At 44.7% G+C, this 18,190-nt stretch overlaps 1 protein-coding gene across 3 annotated transcripts; it reads left to right on the forward strand.

Annotated features, from left to right (window-relative positions):
- The first annotated feature begins 796 nt into the window (after positions 1-796).
- DUSP13B (dual specificity phosphatase 13B) lies at positions 797-16,503 on the forward strand. Of its 3 annotated transcripts, XM_090144998.1 has the most exons (5): positions 797-1,017; positions 7,193-7,360; positions 12,902-13,109; positions 14,259-14,479; positions 16,034-16,503. In XM_090144998.1, the coding sequence occupies exons 3-5, from the start codon at positions 12,949-12,951 to the stop codon at positions 16,258-16,260; spliced, it is 609 nt and encodes a 202-aa protein (XP_090001124.1). In that variant the 5' UTR covers positions 797-1,017; positions 7,193-7,360; positions 12,902-12,948; the 3' UTR covers positions 16,261-16,503. The 3 variants fall into 3 exon arrangements, with proteins under 3 accessions (XP_090001124.1, XP_090001123.1, XP_031458950.2); XM_090144997.1 differs by lacking the exon at positions 7,193-7,360 and having other exon boundaries at positions 806-1,017; positions 16,034-16,500; XM_031603090.2 differs by lacking the exons at positions 797-1,017; positions 7,193-7,360 and adding an exon at positions 11,435-11,808.
- The last annotated feature ends 1,687 nt before the right edge of the window (positions 16,504-18,190 follow it).

Consider the following 18,190-nt stretch of genomic DNA (forward strand, 5'->3'; position numbering starts at 1 on the left):
TTTCATTGGCCACTCCATTCATGAAAAGTCATAAAACTTGACTTCAGGAGAAAGTTGCTCAATGATTAAATAGCACTGGACTTAAAAAGATGGTAATGTGCTTTGCTATATTGGGATCAGCAAAGAAAAAGAGAAACAAATGTGGAATTCCAACATGTACAAGAAGTTACACAGACTGGGGGTCAGAAGTCCCCAGAAGTCCCGAAACCTCTCTTGCCCACATTGGGCAAGAGAGGTTTGCCACCCTGCCAACAACTGATGTTCAGCTCCCAGGGACCTCCCGGAGGCACTGACTTGCCACCATGTCCTCTGCCCAGCTCTATCTTAGCCTTACAGACTTAGACTTACAGCAACACGTTGCCATAAATAAAATGAAGCTTTCTTTTCATGCTCAGAATCTCCCATTACCACCTACATTCTCTTAACACAAATAGTGCTGTGTCTTCAGTGCTAGTAAACACATAAAGAGTTATTTAATTTTACAGGGATATTTCATAAACAACCCACTCTTTCCGCCCTACTCTGCTTGCCCAAAGCATCTGTCTACTGTCAATGTTTTGCAAAGGAATGGGAACTGCAAAGATAAAATGCTAATCAGATTTCTGAAATGAATACCCAAATTGGCAAGGTGGCAACTCCAGCATCTCAGCAGAGCTATGTAGCATTTGTTCTGAGCTCATTTGCAGCATGTGTATATTTCTGTGCAAAGAAACAAGTTGGGAACCTCAGTGATGGGAGCAAATCAAATCTTGAAGAAACTCCCACAAAAAAAGCAGCGGTGTAACCAAGGGCTGAATTAGCCCTCCTATTTCCAAACAGTCTACTGAGGACAGTATGGCCTAGGAGGTGTGTATAACTGGCAGGTGCTCAAGTGTCAAAATAGAAGCAGAATCACTGGCGGCATACATCCTGTGCTCCGCGGGCAAGACGCAAACAAGAAAAGCAGTTGAGTTGTTTGGTGCAAAAAGCAGCTTCCCAGGATCACTCCAGCCACGGTGTCGTGACCAATCCGCATTGGCAAGTATCAGTTTTCCATATGTGTTTCGCTTAATGCTGGCTGTCTGCAGAAGCAGCTCAGGCAGGCTGATGCATGCTTGTTATCGCCGGCGTAAATATCTCTGCCTCGTGATATTATGGCACAAAGCAGCTGGACTATTTGAAAATCATTTAAAAAGCACTATAAAATTAGGGCTCCAATGCTCCTATTTTATGACTTTCACGAGCAGCCATTGCCTAGAGAGAAATTATCCTCTTTATTTTCAAGGCTAAAGGTTCTTTTAACATTCATCAAAATCGAAGTGCACCCTTGATAACACATTGAACTGTTACTTATCTAGTACAGTCTCTTTACCTTCTGCATAATATCACATTTGAGATCTCAGTTCTTCATATACAACTCATTTCACTGTGACTGCTGTTGTTTTCACCAAATGAATTTGCATAGTTTCAGAAGAGGCTGGCTTATGCCCCAAAACATATTTTTTGCATAATTCTTAATTTATATATTTTTAATTTCTAGAACAATAGCTCTGAATGTTTTTGTTACTGATCCTTCTATAAAAAATGGTCAATTATCTCCTCTGGCAATGACTTTTCACAGACCAATTAAGCATCTAAGGGAAAGGTTTTCAAGGGCATAAATAGTGCTTAGGTGCATAGCCTAATGCATTCCCTCTTTCTGCCTCCAAGACATATTTCTCCCACATAAAAAAGTCCTTGATAATTTTTTGTTCATCTATTGTTTCCACAGACAGCTTCTTTGCTGAACTAGCTTGAAAATGATGAGTGAAGCAAAGTAAATGCAAAGAGTAAGGATGGAAATCCATTCTTTTTAGAAAAAGAAAGGAGCACACCTGTACTGACCATATATAAAGCTCAGATTTGAAGCTTTCTGCAGGAGACATCACATGAGATTCTTGGCCACAAAGGCCGTGAGCGGCCCTGCACACACTCTGTCTTGCAGCTCAGGAAAACCACTGCTTTCCTCCAAGTTGCTTAACCTCTAGTAGGTTTCTGTAACAGCTCAGTTACCTCATTAACCAGGCATCAAATACAGACTGAAGATAAATATTTAGAAAGCCATACCTTAGCACTCTTCTCAGAATTTCCTTTTCAGCCAGGATTTTATCTTTATTTCCTCTGAGGGTAGAAGGCATCTCTGTGCCAAAAGATGGCATGCTTTCAGGTCTCTGCAAACAGGGAAGGCTGCTGCTATTAGGGCATGCTGAGAAAGTGTATAGCCATGCAGAGAAGCTGTGAAGTCAAGGCACAGTATCCTGTGATGAGGAACTGTCACCGGCCAGACGGCAGCCTGGGTGTGTGCAAAGAGAGCTGCGCCACTGTGCCAACACCTCTGCTAGCAGAGTCAAATGGAATATTTAATGGTCATCAGCCAGTTTTCTGTTCACCAACTGGATGCTTAAGCTAACAAAGGGATGAGATGGAGTTACGTGGTAATCACAGTCATTTAGGACCTTAGGATGACACAGCAAACTGGAGTCATGAATAGCAGACCCTCATACAGTCTGCTGTCACTATGGATGTAGAAAGTGGGGCAGACATTTAGTAAGCTATAACAAGAAGGCATGTCATCTCTGCAGCACACTTCTGAGTTCCAACAGTCACCAAGCCACTAGTAACCTTCCTCCATCTGATGGTGCCACAAAAAGGGAAAAGGACCCAGGTGAGCATTTCAGGCCAGATGAAATGCTTTGGGTAAAGCATGATGTAGCACTCCAGGCATCACAGCTCTTACCTGTGGCACTGATCAAGCAGTGGACAGGGGATGAGCAGCAATCCAGCACCATGATCATGTCTTTCTTGGTTCTGCAAGAGCTTCTGACCTTCTGAGCTCATTTGTGTTTTTTTCCCTCTCAGGTATACAGCACTTACTCAGCAGAAATCTTTGCAAAATCCTTTAAGCCAGGGCTTTCAAGTTCCTTGACAGCCCTGAATTTGCCTTTGTTTTAGGGATGAATTATCTGTACTGAATTGTTTCTCAATATTGTCTTCACTCAAAAAAAAGAGAAAGAGAGAGAGAGACAGAAAAGGAAGAAAGGAAGGAAGGAAGGAAGGAAGGAAGGGAGGGAGGGAGGGAGGGAGGGAGGGAGGGAGGGAGGGAGGGAGGAAGGAAGGAAGGAAGGAAGGAAGGAAGGAAGGGAGGAAGGAAGGAAGGAAGGAAGGAAGGAAGGAAGGAAGGAAGGAAGGAAGGAAGGAAGGAAGGAAGGAAGGAAGGAAGGAAGGAAGGAAGGAAGGAAGGAAGGAAGGAAGGAAGGAAGGAAGGAAGGAAGGAAGGAAGGAAGGAAGGGAGGAAGGGAGGAAGGGAGGAAGGGAGGAAGGGAGGGAGGGAGGGAGGAAGGGAGGAAGGAAGGGAGGGAGGAAGGAAGGAAGGGAGGAAGGAAGGGAGGGAGGAAGGAAGGAAGGGAGGGAGGAAGGAAGGAAGGGAGGGAGGAAGGAAGGAAGGGAGGAAGGAAGGAAGGGAGGGAGGAAGGAAGGAAGGAAGGGAGGGAGGAAGGAAGGGAGGGAGGGAGGGAGGGAGGGAGGAAGGAAAAAACGCAAATTAACATTTAATGTAAAGTCTTCAATCCTAAAAGATCAGAGAAGGTTTTCTTTTCAAGCACAAAGATACCTATAGAATGTTGTTTCCCCAAATACATACTTGCCTACTAAAACTTCAACATGTAAAGGGTTTGTGCTTGCTCACCTCAATTCCAGAACAGGATTCAGCATATCCTTGAGATGCTTTGGCAAAAATGATCAGTTTGTGAAAGTATAGCAAAAGGACCTGGGATGTATGATGTTCTGGATGAGGCAGCTTCAAAGGCGTCTCACAATCTATTAAACTTACTCATTTTCAGGAAGGCTTAATCCACTTCCAAATAGCAGGGGGTACCCAGTACCTCTGGGTGGGCAGCTGAAGGGCAATAGAAATCCCTGTAAGCTGACAGTGTGCTTGTGGTGTCACCAGCAGTTCCAGTTGCCATCACTTGTTTTCCTCACAAGATGAAAGTTATTCTGCTGCTAACCACAGAACCAACCTGAGATCAAAGTATTTTTGACTAATAGAATAATATGAAAAACAATACCTTAAAAAGCCAAGCAGGACCAGAATCCCAATAGTAGAAGGCACTGGGGTTTGTCTGAGCATCATTTCATGAGAAAGTGGTTTTGCTGTCCAGCTAATAGACATCTGTATCATCAGTTGTTTTTCCTCATCATCACATCAGTTGAAAGTTCTGTGTCAACCATGTGGCTGATGGGTCAGTTTCCCCTGGAGAAAAGAGAGAAGGTGTCTGAGCTGACCACTGTTGCTAGTCCACTGTGACGCCCAGCAGCCCATGTTGCAGCCAGTGCACAGGCATGTTGTTCATCCAGTGCCTGCCCCTCTTCCAGCAGCAAGGTGAGGGTGCTTACACTGCTTGCACTCTTCTCCTACCATGGAGGAACTGGGAAAGGAAAGAGAAATTAGACTGTGAAGACAGAATAAAAGACAGAACAAATCGGCCTGATTTTCACTCGGGCTGATAGCATTATGTGCCTGGTTTGTTACAAAAGATTTTAGCACTGGAGCAAATCCAGGACGAATTGCATTGTGCGTAGGAAGAATGAGCAGAGTTACAGGCTTTTCTTATACAGAAAATCTGCTTAGAAAAGGATACAGTGTAGATCAGTTGATGAATCTGCCCTGGTCAATAGCAATTTAATTCATCGAGTACCCTTCACATTTTTCTCCCATCCAGCCACAGCAGTTTCTTCTACGTCACTGTCAGTTCTGTCTAACAGCCAGCCATGACTGCACTGTTTTTACAACACACAAGGTTGCTTTCTTCTGCCATCTTCTGGCAAAATGGAAAAACTACGGTGTTTCAGTACTGGCCCTACTGCTGAGTTGCTCTGAGGCAAGGGCTGTCAGTAATAGTAGCATGCAAATCAAAGAAGTCGGCATAATTGGGAAAAAAAATGCGGTCCTTCCTGTGTACTGAAAGCTTGCCCAACAATTCCAGCTCTACCAGCTGATGAAGTTGCAGTGCTCCGTTGGTTATCCCAGAACAAAATGTCTGCTTTGTAGTTCCTTGACAAAAGATATTTTTGTTTCCTTTTCTGATAGGCATGTAAAGATTTTCCTTCTACAATTACACATTTCTAGTCTCCCACTGGAAACATCACATATCATGCCAAAACATGATACATGTTACATGATTTTTTAATTCTAAAACCAATCACTTTCAAGTTCTTGCTAAAAATGGGTATGAGCTTAAATTAATTTTCTTGTTCTTTTTTGACGTTTTGGAGTTTTTTGTTGGGTTGTTTTTTGTTGTTTTGTTTGTTTTGTTTTGCTTTTCCTGCAATCACAGAGATTCTTTATGAATGGCTTAGTCTCAATCCTCACTCTTCTGCAACAGCTTTTCCCACATAGTTTCACTAAAAATATGACAGTAATGTATGATAAATAAAAAAGGAAAAAACAGAAGTCCAAAACAACAACAACAAAAAACAATATTTCACCTTGAAATAAATGATTTAGAGATACTAAAAAAAACTATACACAAAATTCCAGCCTGCCAAGAGAACATAAGAAAAGCTGCTAAAAGCACCTGCAAAAATGACTGCTTGGGATGCCAGGCACTGCAAAGAAAGAATGGTAATGCTATTTATGGTGCATGGATGGCTCCCAGTGCCTGAGAATCTCACAATTCTTAATATATTCCTGCTCACTGAGAGTTTCTCAAGCAGAGGAGAGCCTTCCCAGGGTTGTGCTGGAGGCACAGTTAGCAAGAAGTTTGCTCTGGGAAAATGGACTGAAATGTGCAGCCTATCTCCTGTTCCAAACAGCCTCCAGCAGGCACAGCCCCCAGCAAAAGCTCTCAGCTCAGCCCTGGGCATCCATGGGGCTGTGCTTTGCTGGGAGCTCGGTCTCTCTCCCACCCTATCAGCTCAGGCATCAGCCTGCAGCCCATGCAAAACCTCAGCAAGTTTCACAAAAACAACAGTATAAAGCCTGATGAGTGAGAGGTGGAAAAAGCCCTCCTCAAAAGTTTTAGTGCACAATGGCCCTTGCTCATGTCCTGCCCGATGCTGTGAGGCACTGGGGTATCAATACCATGCCTTGGGTATAGGGCAGGTCTGTGGTGCATCAACTGATCAAAAAACAGCCATTAAAAACCTGAAGAAAAATTGCTCTACTCCACACCAACAAAGCTGAGAGCATCCTTTGAGAGCTCTACGATTTCCCTGAGAAAAAAATTAAATGCCAAAATAGATCTTCCACTGTGGAGTATGGAGTGTTTCTGCTCTTGATTCTACTGCAAAGAAACTGCAAAGATTTTGTACAGCTTTGTCAACTTTATCAAAAGGTGTCTTTTTCATATGTACCCTTTCAAGCAAGGGAGAGCACTTCACTGCTTACAGTAACTGTGCAGGGAGAGACAGGCAGCTGCAAGATACCTCTGCCAAATGACTGAGAAATATGAAAAATCATTGACTCGTGCCTTTAGATATTCTGAAATCTCGAGAGCTTGACAGCACCATCAATTTTGTATTGACAGCAGCAGTCAGACAAAAGTTATTTGAGAAGTAAATTGAGGAGAAGAAAAACAATCCTTAATCCACTGTTATACAAATCCATACTGCCTGCAGAGGAGCCGGTGCTTAGGAGACTGTTTTAATAGCAGTACATTAACATCTTTGTTTGTCTTTCCCGAAGCTTGCAAAGCTTTTTTCTCCCCCTCTCAGAATCTGGCCTGTTTGACAACACATGTGTCAGATGGTCACATATCAAGCCCATAACTGACACCTATTGACAGCCCATGACACTGACAGCATCTCGGTGTGGAGTTGGCAGTGCCACTGAGCCCTTACCCGTATCAAGGTCACTGCTTCTGCTCTGGTTGGAGCTCTGCCCTCGGGCACATGCTGCCCCAGGAAGCTTCTGCCTGAGCACGTCACAAGCCGCAGCCGCTCTGCCCCGCTCCTTACATAAGATGGGAGTGAAGTTTCTACTATTAGAAACAGTTAGTGGCATGGCAAGCTGGGACGCTGCTGATCACAGCACGCAGCACAGGAATGGCTGCTAGCAGTGGGATTACAACCACAGCTATTTTAATTCGGGCAGCAGCATCAGGCAGGTCGAGATGTGCCAAGAGAAACGGTAGTTTGGAGGTCGTTTCTGTTTTTTGTTTTTAATCCCTATCAGTGGTGCCCTGGACAGCAGTGCTCCAGAAGAGAGCCAGAGGGGAGAGCATCACCCCCGGCTTGACAGACATCCACAGCCAAGTCGGAAATTTCGGTAGGAGCCTGTGGAGGGCAGCGCTGTCTTGCTGGGGATAGCGCACAGAATAGCTCAAAGATGCCAGCTGCTAAGGTAATATTTTATTTATTACTTTTTTTTCTCCTTTGAACCTGGAATCTGCAGATGCCAAAGCTGCCATCCTACAAGCAGGGAGGATGCCCCATTTCTGCACCTGTCAGACCCATTTGCATACCCTTAGGATGTGGGCAGGTGCTGTTGCCCAGGCCATGCAGCTCTGACAAGGGAGGCTGGGGGAGGCAGGATGGAGCTGAGGTCAGCACCAAGCTTCTCCCCCCATGGAAAGATATGGCCTTGGAAACACATGTGGATTGGTTATTCCTCAGCCCACCTCCAGCACCTCACAAGCAGAAGCTGATCCCCTGCAGCCCACTACAGAGAAGCTGCTGTGCTCCACCAGAAAGATTGGCCATGAACAGAGATATCAGGCAAGGCAGAGCAGTGGAGGAGTGCCAAGGCTTGGGCTCTCCCTGGCCAGCCAAGCAGCATTGCAGTGTGGGGCAGGGGATCCTGCAGCTGGCAGAGCCATGGCTACACTGAGGGCTGCACATGCCAGAGCCCTCCATCTGGCATCTTTCCCAAATCATAAATTCTCTTAAAAAAAAAAATAAAAATAGACTCCCATAAAATAAAATAAAAAATATCAGGCAGCATAATCTTAATTGTACATTCTGCTTTTCTCTTCACTCAAAAATAATGGAAATGGCATTAATACAGTGCTGCACTGAGCACGTACCCGCGCAGGGGCCAAGGGACTGCCTCTGCTTTTCGCGAGGCAGGGGCACAGCCTCTGGCAAGGCAGGGCTTAAGCAGTTGCAGAAGCAATGAACTTCTGCTGTTCCCTGCTGCTTGAGCGTGGGCAAAATAAAAGACCATAATATATGATGCAGTCAGCCAAGAAAGCAATATTGCTCTGCCATGTGCACGCTCTATACCGAGACGCGTCCAGGATCTCATTTCAAAATTCCCATAGGTGCCTCATTTAAACCATCAGCCATAACCTGCTTCTCATTTTCAATACCACTTGGTATTAGAGCTGCAGCGAACTGCTGGTGAGAGATTCTAATTCCTGCAAACAAGCCCCTGTAGGCTTGCAAGGAAAACAGAGAGTTCCCCTCTCAGTTGCCTGCTAGGTTCCCATCTGGCTGTTTTAACTCTGCTATTGCTTTTAAATGCGCCTGTTTCTGCACACGAGGCTTTCAGTTCTACCTCAAGAGACTCCAGGGTTCTCTTAGCATCAGATTTTGGCCAAAATGTAGAGACACAGATTGGGTCTTCTTAACAAAAAGGAAGATCGGGTTTCACATTACAGTATCTGAAAGATTAATTTCACTTACACGATCATTTTCCTGTGAACTACACTTCTTTCCATCTGGATTTTTCCATCACGGGGACAAAGAGCCATAGTGTGAAGCACTACCTGTGAGAAAAGAGCAAGGAGGGGAAAAGATGACTGCAGAGTAGCTCAATCAGAGAAAAGAGATGGAAAAACAGCATAGACAGCAGTTTAAAATGCTTCAGCAGGCCTATTTTTGTTTGTTTTTCATGTGAATTATATTCTGATCTCATGCTTTGGTATTGCGAACCACCTAATTTGCTGGGTTTTGTTTCAGTGAGTTCAGGACATTTGGCTGCAGGAGTTTTCAGGGTCATGTTACTGTTACCCAGTGTTTGCCTTATCATGGCAACCACAGGTCCACCCCAAAACAGCAGTCCTGCTGTTCCCGAGGCCACACCACCTCATGTCACTGAAAGACACCTGCCACTCCCCAGGCTGTCACTGCAGCCACCAGCAGAGCCTTGCCAGCTGGGAAGATGCAGGGGACGTGTGGTGGTAGGACAGGACCTGGGGCCCAGCTGCCGCCCTGTGATGGGCTCCTCTTGGGAATCAGGATAGTTCAGCTTCTGCAGCTTGGTTCTGGCCTTAGGAGGCATGGTAACACTACAGCAAAATGGCAGCAGGCCTTCCCCATGCTGCAGGAGTGAAAATGAAAGATGCAAGTTAGTGTGTGTGTTTAATTATACAAAATGTGTTTTCCTCAACCAGGAACATGCCACTTCATCTTGTTTTCATATTTTAAAGGATTTTATGCAATGGTAAACTCAAATTCCAAAACAGAAGTATTTTTTTAATAGAAAAAAAAGGAAATGGTCTTTTTCTTCCTTTTGAGATACTAAAATGAACTATATCAAATCCTCAACATCAGAGGGTTTCCTTTTTTCTTTTTTTTCCTTTTTGCTCAGAAGTTTGTTTTCTTAGGCTGGAATCTGCAAGTCCAACACAAATCTATTAAATGCTTTGGACAGTTCAAGTCAGTGGAAGCTGTGCATATTTTTTCCTTTGCCAGAAAAAATCTGCGTTAGAAAATGGCAACTTTTTTTTCCCTAGCATCTGAAGAAAAAACAAACAACAGAAAAATCTCTTGCAGACTGAAGTACTCAAGCATCAGGATAACATTAGCTGAGATACAAACCTCTGCAAGAAGCACAGCTGAGGTGTGGAGCCTGGAAGACCTGTCAGGGTGCACCCTGGTGCTCTAGATGCTTGGTGACTGATGGTTAACTTCAGAAGGGTTTCAAAGTGTTTGCCTCCTTGTCTTTTCCCCATGAAGCAAGGAGGTTAATCCGCCTGGATTGCCTCCAGAAACTCTATCCAGTCTCAAGTGTCTCTACTATATAGGGGGAAAAAATAACAGAAAGATAGAAACAAAGAATATAATGAGATGGCCTTAGGTACTTCCAGGCTGCAGCTCCAAAAGAGAAGCAATCCTCCCTAATTTGCATGGACTAGACCTCTGCAGAAGGTGTTAGTGACCTTGTAAGAGATTTTTCCACCCGTCACAGAGGATCCTGCCTTCCTGCTATCTGTTTCCACCTAGAGGAGCTTCTCTGAGCCACATGGAGGGGGAAACATAGAGAAATGTGATCTGTGGCAGCACTTTTGCTAACTTTGCAGTATCTCAGAGTAGAAGGGGGCAGGGAGGAAACCCTGAGCTAAGTCCCTGGTCCTCAATTAAAAAATTCATATTACTTTTCTCATTAGTCCAATCATCTGGTATAGTTATTTCCAAGTTTCTCCTGAAGGCCCCATGGAGTAATTCAGTTTCAAGGCCAGCACAGCAGGGAGAGAGTGGCGTGGCTGGGAGGAGCCATGCTGCGCGCTGACATGAGGAGCTCACTTCTCTGGAATTAGTCATGGGAAGCGAATCTTGCTAATGTGTTTCAGGGGAAGAGGTTTGCTGTATGAAAGGGAGCTCTGTTGCAAAACACCTTGTTGGCTGCAGTGGCTGGAGTCGCTTGCTGAATTCCATCATTACCAAAAGTTCTCAGCTCTAGCAGGCCAAGAGAACTACTGCAAAGTCAGGCACAAAACAAGAGGCTTGGCAATGTCATCTCTTTTTCTCTCTCCATTACCTTAACAAGCTGACACACTACAACAGAAGTTAAAAACAATGAGGGCTACAGCAACTGAAAGCGTAGGAACCATCTGCTTATCTGCACAGCTTCAGCTTTTTAGCACCTGCAATGACTGAGACTCATCCACCCTCCTTGAAAATTAATCCATGGCGTTCTGAATCTCCTGATGTAGAACCTCTGTTAGCCTTCTCTTGCTTTCCTTCTACTGCTTCAGTTTAACGTTCTGTGCTGGTGGAAGTACAAACAGATCACAATGATGCTGGCAGCAGCTCTTGAGCACAGGGCACAACTACTGTAAGGCAGTAAGATTGGTAAAGTAACACATAATACCTTTTGGGGGGGCTATTCATACTAATCTGTGCTGGGAGCGTAACTTAATCTTTTACAAAAGTTCTTGATATTCTGTGCCCTGAAAAAATGGTAGGCTTTTATCCATGTATTCCTTCTATACTTGCCTGAGTTACTCATATTTAGTTCTCTTCCTTCACCATGAAAGGTAAAACCAGTCAATGTTTTTCCATCTCTCCCATCACTTTTTACTGTGCTTTTTGTATTTAGCTTATCAAGTAGTTACCATAGGGAGACTTCCTTTATATTGGAATGCACAAAAAGTTGTAACTGCTCTTAACATTCATGAGGAGGAGGAGAAAGAGGGGAGCAAGAGAAGAAAGTCACAGGAATATATGTGGTGTGATCAATACTATGCCTTGCATCACTGTACTAATCTTCCCATAAGCATGTTTGCTCGTGTCCCACATCAACCTAAACTGTTTAAAATAAGGCACCCAGCTGTTAGGACAGTTGTTGGTAGTGCTTTAGGAGCAACGTCCATCTGGCTGATGCTGCGGTGGGGCAAGGGACAGACTAGATGAATTCTAAAGGTCTACCTGGGGCTTCCTAGAATTGCTGAGAAAATAAACCAAAACTCTAGATTGAGATATTCAGGTATTACAGTACAAGCTGACATCACATAACCTTTTGCAGCACAGGACACCTATCTCACAATGGGAACAAGTTCTCAGGTGGCTCCCACACTGACTATGGCTTTAATACAAACAAACAAACCTCATCAGTGTTCTCTGGAGGTAAGAATAGCAATTCCAAATAATGAGATCCTGGCAGGAGGAATGCTCTTGAAGTCTCAGAGAAGGACTTCCTTGAATGTCTTTGAACTCTTACTCTTGATGGCATTCTGCCTCCGTCTGGGCTGAGCCTCCTAGGTCTAAAACAGAAGCGTTGCAAAAGGGGCCCACATATTCCACTGCAGGATCTGTAAGGGAGCAAAGCAGTCCAAGATGGGATTTTTAACATGGCAACAAAGCCAGGACTTTCAGCTTTATAATTTTCCTAAATTCAGATGCTCTTTTTCTTTACATTGCAGGTAAGTGCCCTCTCCTTCAGATGAGAGAAATGGCCTCTCTCTGGAGGCAAAATAGCTATCATATTATTTATACAAAGTGGAACAGCTCCCAGAAGAGAGGCTGAGGCGGACAAGACACAAGCATACCAGTATAGATGAGGAATATTCACCTGAGATATAGGAAAAAATGGTTCAAATTTGCTGTTTCTATTTATATGCATATATGCATGTACACTTGTGTGTGTCTGTATAAATGCATCCTTATAAATGAAAGAACAATTACGCATACATGCATTTTGTTTATGTATGCACATACACTATGTGAATATATGTCCTATAGACATCCTAAGATTTCCACCTTGCCCCTAGAAGCCTTGTGAGCCAGTCCAATGGCTCGTTCTTTCAAAAACTTGCAGTTCTAGCTAACGAGAAGTGAGTGTGGGCAAACACTTCTGTACCTCTCCAGCATAAAATACTGGAGCTCTCCCGTATTACACTCATCAGCACTGCAGTAACAGCAGTAATACCTGCACCTATGAGGGTCAGTCAGCACTGTGCTGGAGTGGCTCAGGACATTTTTTTTCAACAGCCTTACTTGACAAGAAATTAAATCATATCGTCTTATGCTGCTGCTCTCTCAGGGGATGAATTACACGCCTGTAGAGTTGTCCTGCTCTCTGGATGCCTTCAGCAACACCTGCAGGCCCTACTTCACACACCAGTTATAATAATGTAATGCTGTTTGGAGGGTAATGAGAAGGACTGCTTCGTGGGGAATATTATTTCTGCATGAAATAATTCCTCTTAATTCATTTCAGAAAAGCTGTCTCTGATACAACCTGAGTGTGTGCAAGAGAGGAGCAAGATGCTTCACACCAGAGACAACTCCTTTCCGAGCAGCAGTGCAGGCGTCCCAGCATCCTATGAAACACCAGCACTAGCAGACCTCCAGCGACTGATTTGGTTCAGAGGAGGGTCTGATAACCATGTGGACCAAGTCTGGCCAAATATTTACCTGGGAGATGCGTAAGAACATATGGTCCTATTATTAAGATTATATTGGACTCCGGGAGGAGGAGGAAGGGAATTGGTGCACTGGGGACCAGTTATTGGGTGTGCAGGAATGTTTTTACAATACTACAATCAGCTTCCAAAACTGATAACACGAGGTGTTTAAATGTCATGGAAAATATGATAGACAAAAGGGTAATTTATAGTCTGCTTGAGGTTTTTTTTTTCCTGTATTCCATGAGCCACAGAGGATTTTGGAGACGTAAGAATTATCTGTATTCTTACCAAAAGTCTTTAAAAAACTCATCCTAAACTGGTGTCAACTGTGAGAAGCATTGTCTGCCATGGAAACTGCTGTCAGACAGCAGACGGGATCACAGTAGCACAGTAGCCCTCAGAGTCAAACACAGAGCTGGCAGGGTCAGGAGCCTGGTGGAGGGGGACCCAAATGAGTTATGCAGCACAGATTTTGGCATTCCAAATCCAAACTTGCTTTCAAAGACAGTAAGATTGAAAATGTAGAATAAGAATTTTCATGCAAATGCTTCATAATTTTGACCACTTCTATTTGGTGCTGTTTCCTTCTCTTTGGATTACTGCAGGTTATGTAGATCATCAGGCTGGCAGAGCAATACTTCATTACTATGATTCTACGATTTTTTTTCCAGCTCCTCCTCCTCCTCCTTATGAATTCATCTGTAAAAGACCATTGTTTTGTGGAATAGCTTCAGTCCTAGTTTATGGCTGGAAAGGAGGAGAACTCAGCTGCTAAGCATGATGGACCAGGAATGAGGTGCTGCATCTGGGTGCATTCTTGCCCTTGCTGCTAATGTACGCTATGAGTGAGAGGTTAGCTGCAGAACTTTCTACACAAGTATTTGAAGGAAGATCTTGGCCAGTCTATGCAGCAAGCTATGTTCCCGGGGGTTAACTGCTGGGAGATGTGTTCACCTAACAGCATTTCACAGGCAAGCTTGTGCTCAGGTTGCTTCCTATACCACCACGTTGCATTTTTCATTTGCATAGGGCTGAGGACAATGTGCCATTGTAAGCAAGCTGCAATCCCTGCATCCTTCTCTAGAGGGAGCAGGCCCTAACGTTAAATGGTGATGTTTTAGCAGAAAGTTAGGCACGATGCCAACGTACCTTCCTGTCTTCCAACAGGTGGGCTGCTAGGAGTATAACTACTATTCAAAGCCTCAACATAACTCATATCCTTAATGCAGCGGATGGGCCATACAGCATCAACACAGGAGCCAAATATTACAAAGATCTGCAAATAGAGTACTTCGGAATAGAAGCATTTGATGATCCTTCCTTTGATTTAAGTATCTTCTTCTACGATGCTGCCAATTTCATAGGCAAAGCCTTAAACACCTCAGGAGGTAAGAGGGAGGCACTGTGAAGCTCTGGGAGGAAGTTTCAACACGAGCCAAATTGCTTCTTCATGTACTAGCAGCAAAGCTCAGGCTGAATGTAGCATTTGAGGACATGGGCATGGAGGAGGGCAGAGAGGCTGGGAGGATGCTCCAGGCATGGCAGCGACCAGGCTGTGACCAGGCCTTATGGAGCCAGGCAGGACAGATGCACCAGGGGCCAACACCAGGAGTGGAGAATAAGGACAACATTATAGCACTGCAGGGCTTTTACTGTGCAGGAATTGCCTCCTGGCACAGTCTGAGGGCCTGCCCTTGCATCCCAGACAGGCTCCAGCCTGGGGACACTGGGTCTGCGTGGCATGACAGCTCTGCTCCCGCTCCCTGCTGGCACCTGCAAGTGCTGGCTGAAACGCTTCATGTGCCTAAATGCTTCACAACTGGAACCTGGGCCGGGTGTCCATTAAAGCTAGAGAAGCAGCACAAGTTAATGAACTAAGTCAAAAGCTATGAGTCTGACCCGCAGCCTGCTGAATTTTTGTCAGCAGAGTTTGGATTATGGCCTAGTTATCATAATTTCCATTTGTTCCAGAGTTTGCTCTGACTCCGACTGGCTGCGAGATCTTACTGCTTTGACTCAAAGTGCTTTATTAAATCCCTAGTTATAGCTCACACTGGGCTGCTGAGACACAGTAAATTATGAGACCATTTTTACAGTCAGACTGTCCTACAGAGTTTATGGAACTTGTCAATGATCACAGTCAGGGCTGGGCCAAAGTTTTCTGCCAAAACCATTTCTTTTTTCCACAGAAAATTACACTAATGAGTTTTGTCACAGAAAGCTTCTCCTTCAACAGAACACTTCAGCTATTTTAATCTGGAAACAAATACCTGAGAACCGAGAAGGTTTGGATCAGAACTGGGTTGGGAAGAGAACCCAGCCTAGGTTCCTCTGCCCCACTGCTCTGCATGGTGAAAGTTTTCCTATAGCATAATGGCCAGCAGATCCCCAGGGATCTGGACTTCATCAGCTGCAAAAGCATCCTGGAGTACACAGTAGACTCCATTTAAGTTGGCAACAATTTTTTGAAAAATATTCTAGTTTTTGAAATTTAATCTCCTACCTCAAACCAACCAACCCAATTTCCACAGCACTCTTTCCACGTTACATGAAAAAAAAAAAAAAAAAGTCCACCATGCAATAGCTTCTGTCAGGGAAGGGCATTCATAACGTTCAATTTACAAAATTCAGTGCTTAGGTTCCTTCTCTCTAGAGCTAATAGAGCTTCAAGATAAGCTGTGTTAACTGCATTTTCAGATAAGCTATGTTAACTGCATTTTCTTTGATAACTATTGAGAGGCCCAAGCTAGATGCGTGTGCTCAGTATGAAGTACCACCTTGCCTGAGATCTACAGCACAATCTCAGGCCATTCATGAATAAATAAGTATGCGCCAATCATCGTGGCTGTTCTGCCAGCTTGTTACTATTTGTCCTCCCTGCATTCCCTTCACTTCAGAAATTCCTCAGCCTGCTCACCTTGCTGCATCTCTTCCTTTTGCAGGTAAAGTGTTCGTTCACTGTGCCATGGGGGTGAGCCGCTCTGCAACATTAGTGCTTGCCTTTTTGATGATCCATGAAAACATGACGCTCGTGGATGCTCTGAAAACGGTGGGTTCTCACAGAGACATCTGCCCAAACACAGGGTTCCTCAGCCAGCTGCGAGAACTGGACATTAAATTAAGCGAAGAGAGGAAAAGAACCAGAGAACCTGCTAGCAAAGCATTGTAAAATGGTATCACTAAAAGAGAGAGAACAAAACATTTCTTGAATTTCCTGGATCTCTTTGAAATGAATTGCATTTGCAAACTAAGGATATAGGTTTAAGATGCTCCAGATTGTATGTCGTTACTAAAAATACATTTTACCTGGCCTTCCCGTTTTGCAAAGCCACCTTAGCTTACACTTACTGCTGGTTGTATATTATATCCTTCCCTCTCCACCTTAAAACATTGCTCTCTGTTGGTTTAAAAAAAAAAAAAAAAGATATCAGATTCCACTTCAGAAATAGCTGCATTTCAGCAACGAGTGAAGCTCATATCACTTTATGAAGTGTTAGGCCATTTGAGGTGAAAGATGCCATATTATTTATGCTACAATAATGCTTAGAAGTTTTCTTATGAATCAGCCGCCCCCCATCCCCTTAGCTCTCTGTATCCAAAATGGTTTGTATTTTGAGACCCGAATCTGACTCTGCTTAGTTCTTGCTTTTACAATTGGTGGAGCCTGTGAGCTGGGGGGTAAAGGGGCTGCTTAGAGGCAAAGCAGCTGGGGTACAGCACAAGCCACTCTTACAGAAACAGCTCCAAGTCTACACCGATTTCCTGTTGCTGGTTTGTCAGATTGCTTTGATTTTTTTTTCCTGATGAAAATATCTTTCTTCAAGAGGGCATTCAAATACTGTTCCTCTTTCCTAAGAAAATTCATCCAGGATGTGCTGTGTAACGTGCTTTTGAAAAGGAAGGTGGGTTCCCAGCTGAGGTTCCCAATAGCCTCATGGGCAGTGGGAGTGGGAGCATGAAGGCATTTGACAACAGAGCTCAATGGATCCCAAGTCTCTCTGGCAGTTCAACATTACAAAACTCATGATTTTCTTTCTCAAAAATAAGGCCATTAGCATTGCAACATCATGTTCTGGGGCATTTGCTTTTATGAGAAGACTCAAGTGAAAACTGAAGGGAGACAGGAATGGCAAGGGAAGTGCTGACAGACATCAGACTTTCATCTCTATGTCTCTGGGCCACCATAGCAGCACTCAATAGCTACTGTCATCTGATGGATCAGTGCTGCCTGGAAACTATGAGAGCCACATCTGGCTCTCAGCTCCCAGCAGACAAACACTCGCATCACAAAGCCACTTGGGGATGGCAGCTGTTTGCATTCTTGCTACCACACTCCGGAATGCAGAGGCATGGATGCTGCCCACTGTGGTGAACCAGCTGCTCAAAAGCAGTAAAGCAACAAGGAAAAACACGCCTTGCCATTCCCAGTGCTGTTTGTAAGGCAGATTCCTGCTTCCGTGAAGGGCTACTCAGCACCTTTTGTAATCGTCTTGGGCCATATCTACATCTGCTACGTAGACTGTGCAATGGGAGCAAGAGCTTGGAGCACGGAGCTTGGTGCTGAGGTCCTGTCTCACAGTGTGAGTACAGGGGGCTTTAGTTCCCTGCATAAAGAAACCTGCCTATGGGCTGCAGGGCTGCTCTGCAGGGCAGCACAAGCACAGCACGTGGTCATCTTAAAAGCACATTTTAGACCCAAATCGAAGGCAATATGCACATCTTCACTACCAATTAGCTTAGAATGAAAATAAATAAATAAATAAATAAAAGGAATAAAAGGCTTCAATTTGCAGGACGAGCAGTAAATAAAGTAAAATGAAATAAAGGAAAATAACATAAAAACGGAAGCAGATCAGGATGCCCCAGGAATAAGAGCCTCCTCGGCCCAGCTCCCGTCCCCACGCACGCCCCGGCAGCGCAGCGCATCACGGCCGTGCCCCCGCTCCCCCCCGCAGCCACCAGGTGGCGGCCTCGGCGTGGCGTAGCGGGGCTCGGCAGCGGGCGGTACGCGGCCGCCCGCGGCTGCAGGCAGGCGGGCACCGAGCCCCCGCGGCAACGAGCCCCGGCCCGGCCGCTTTGTTCCGGCGGTGGAAAACCCG

The sequence above is a fragment of the Phasianus colchicus genome, chromosome 8 (assembly GCF_987193195.1).
Source record: "Phasianus colchicus chromosome 8, bPhaCol1.hap1.1, whole genome shotgun sequence".
Classification (NCBI taxonomy): Eukaryota; Metazoa; Chordata; class Aves; order Galliformes; family Phasianidae; genus Phasianus; species Phasianus colchicus.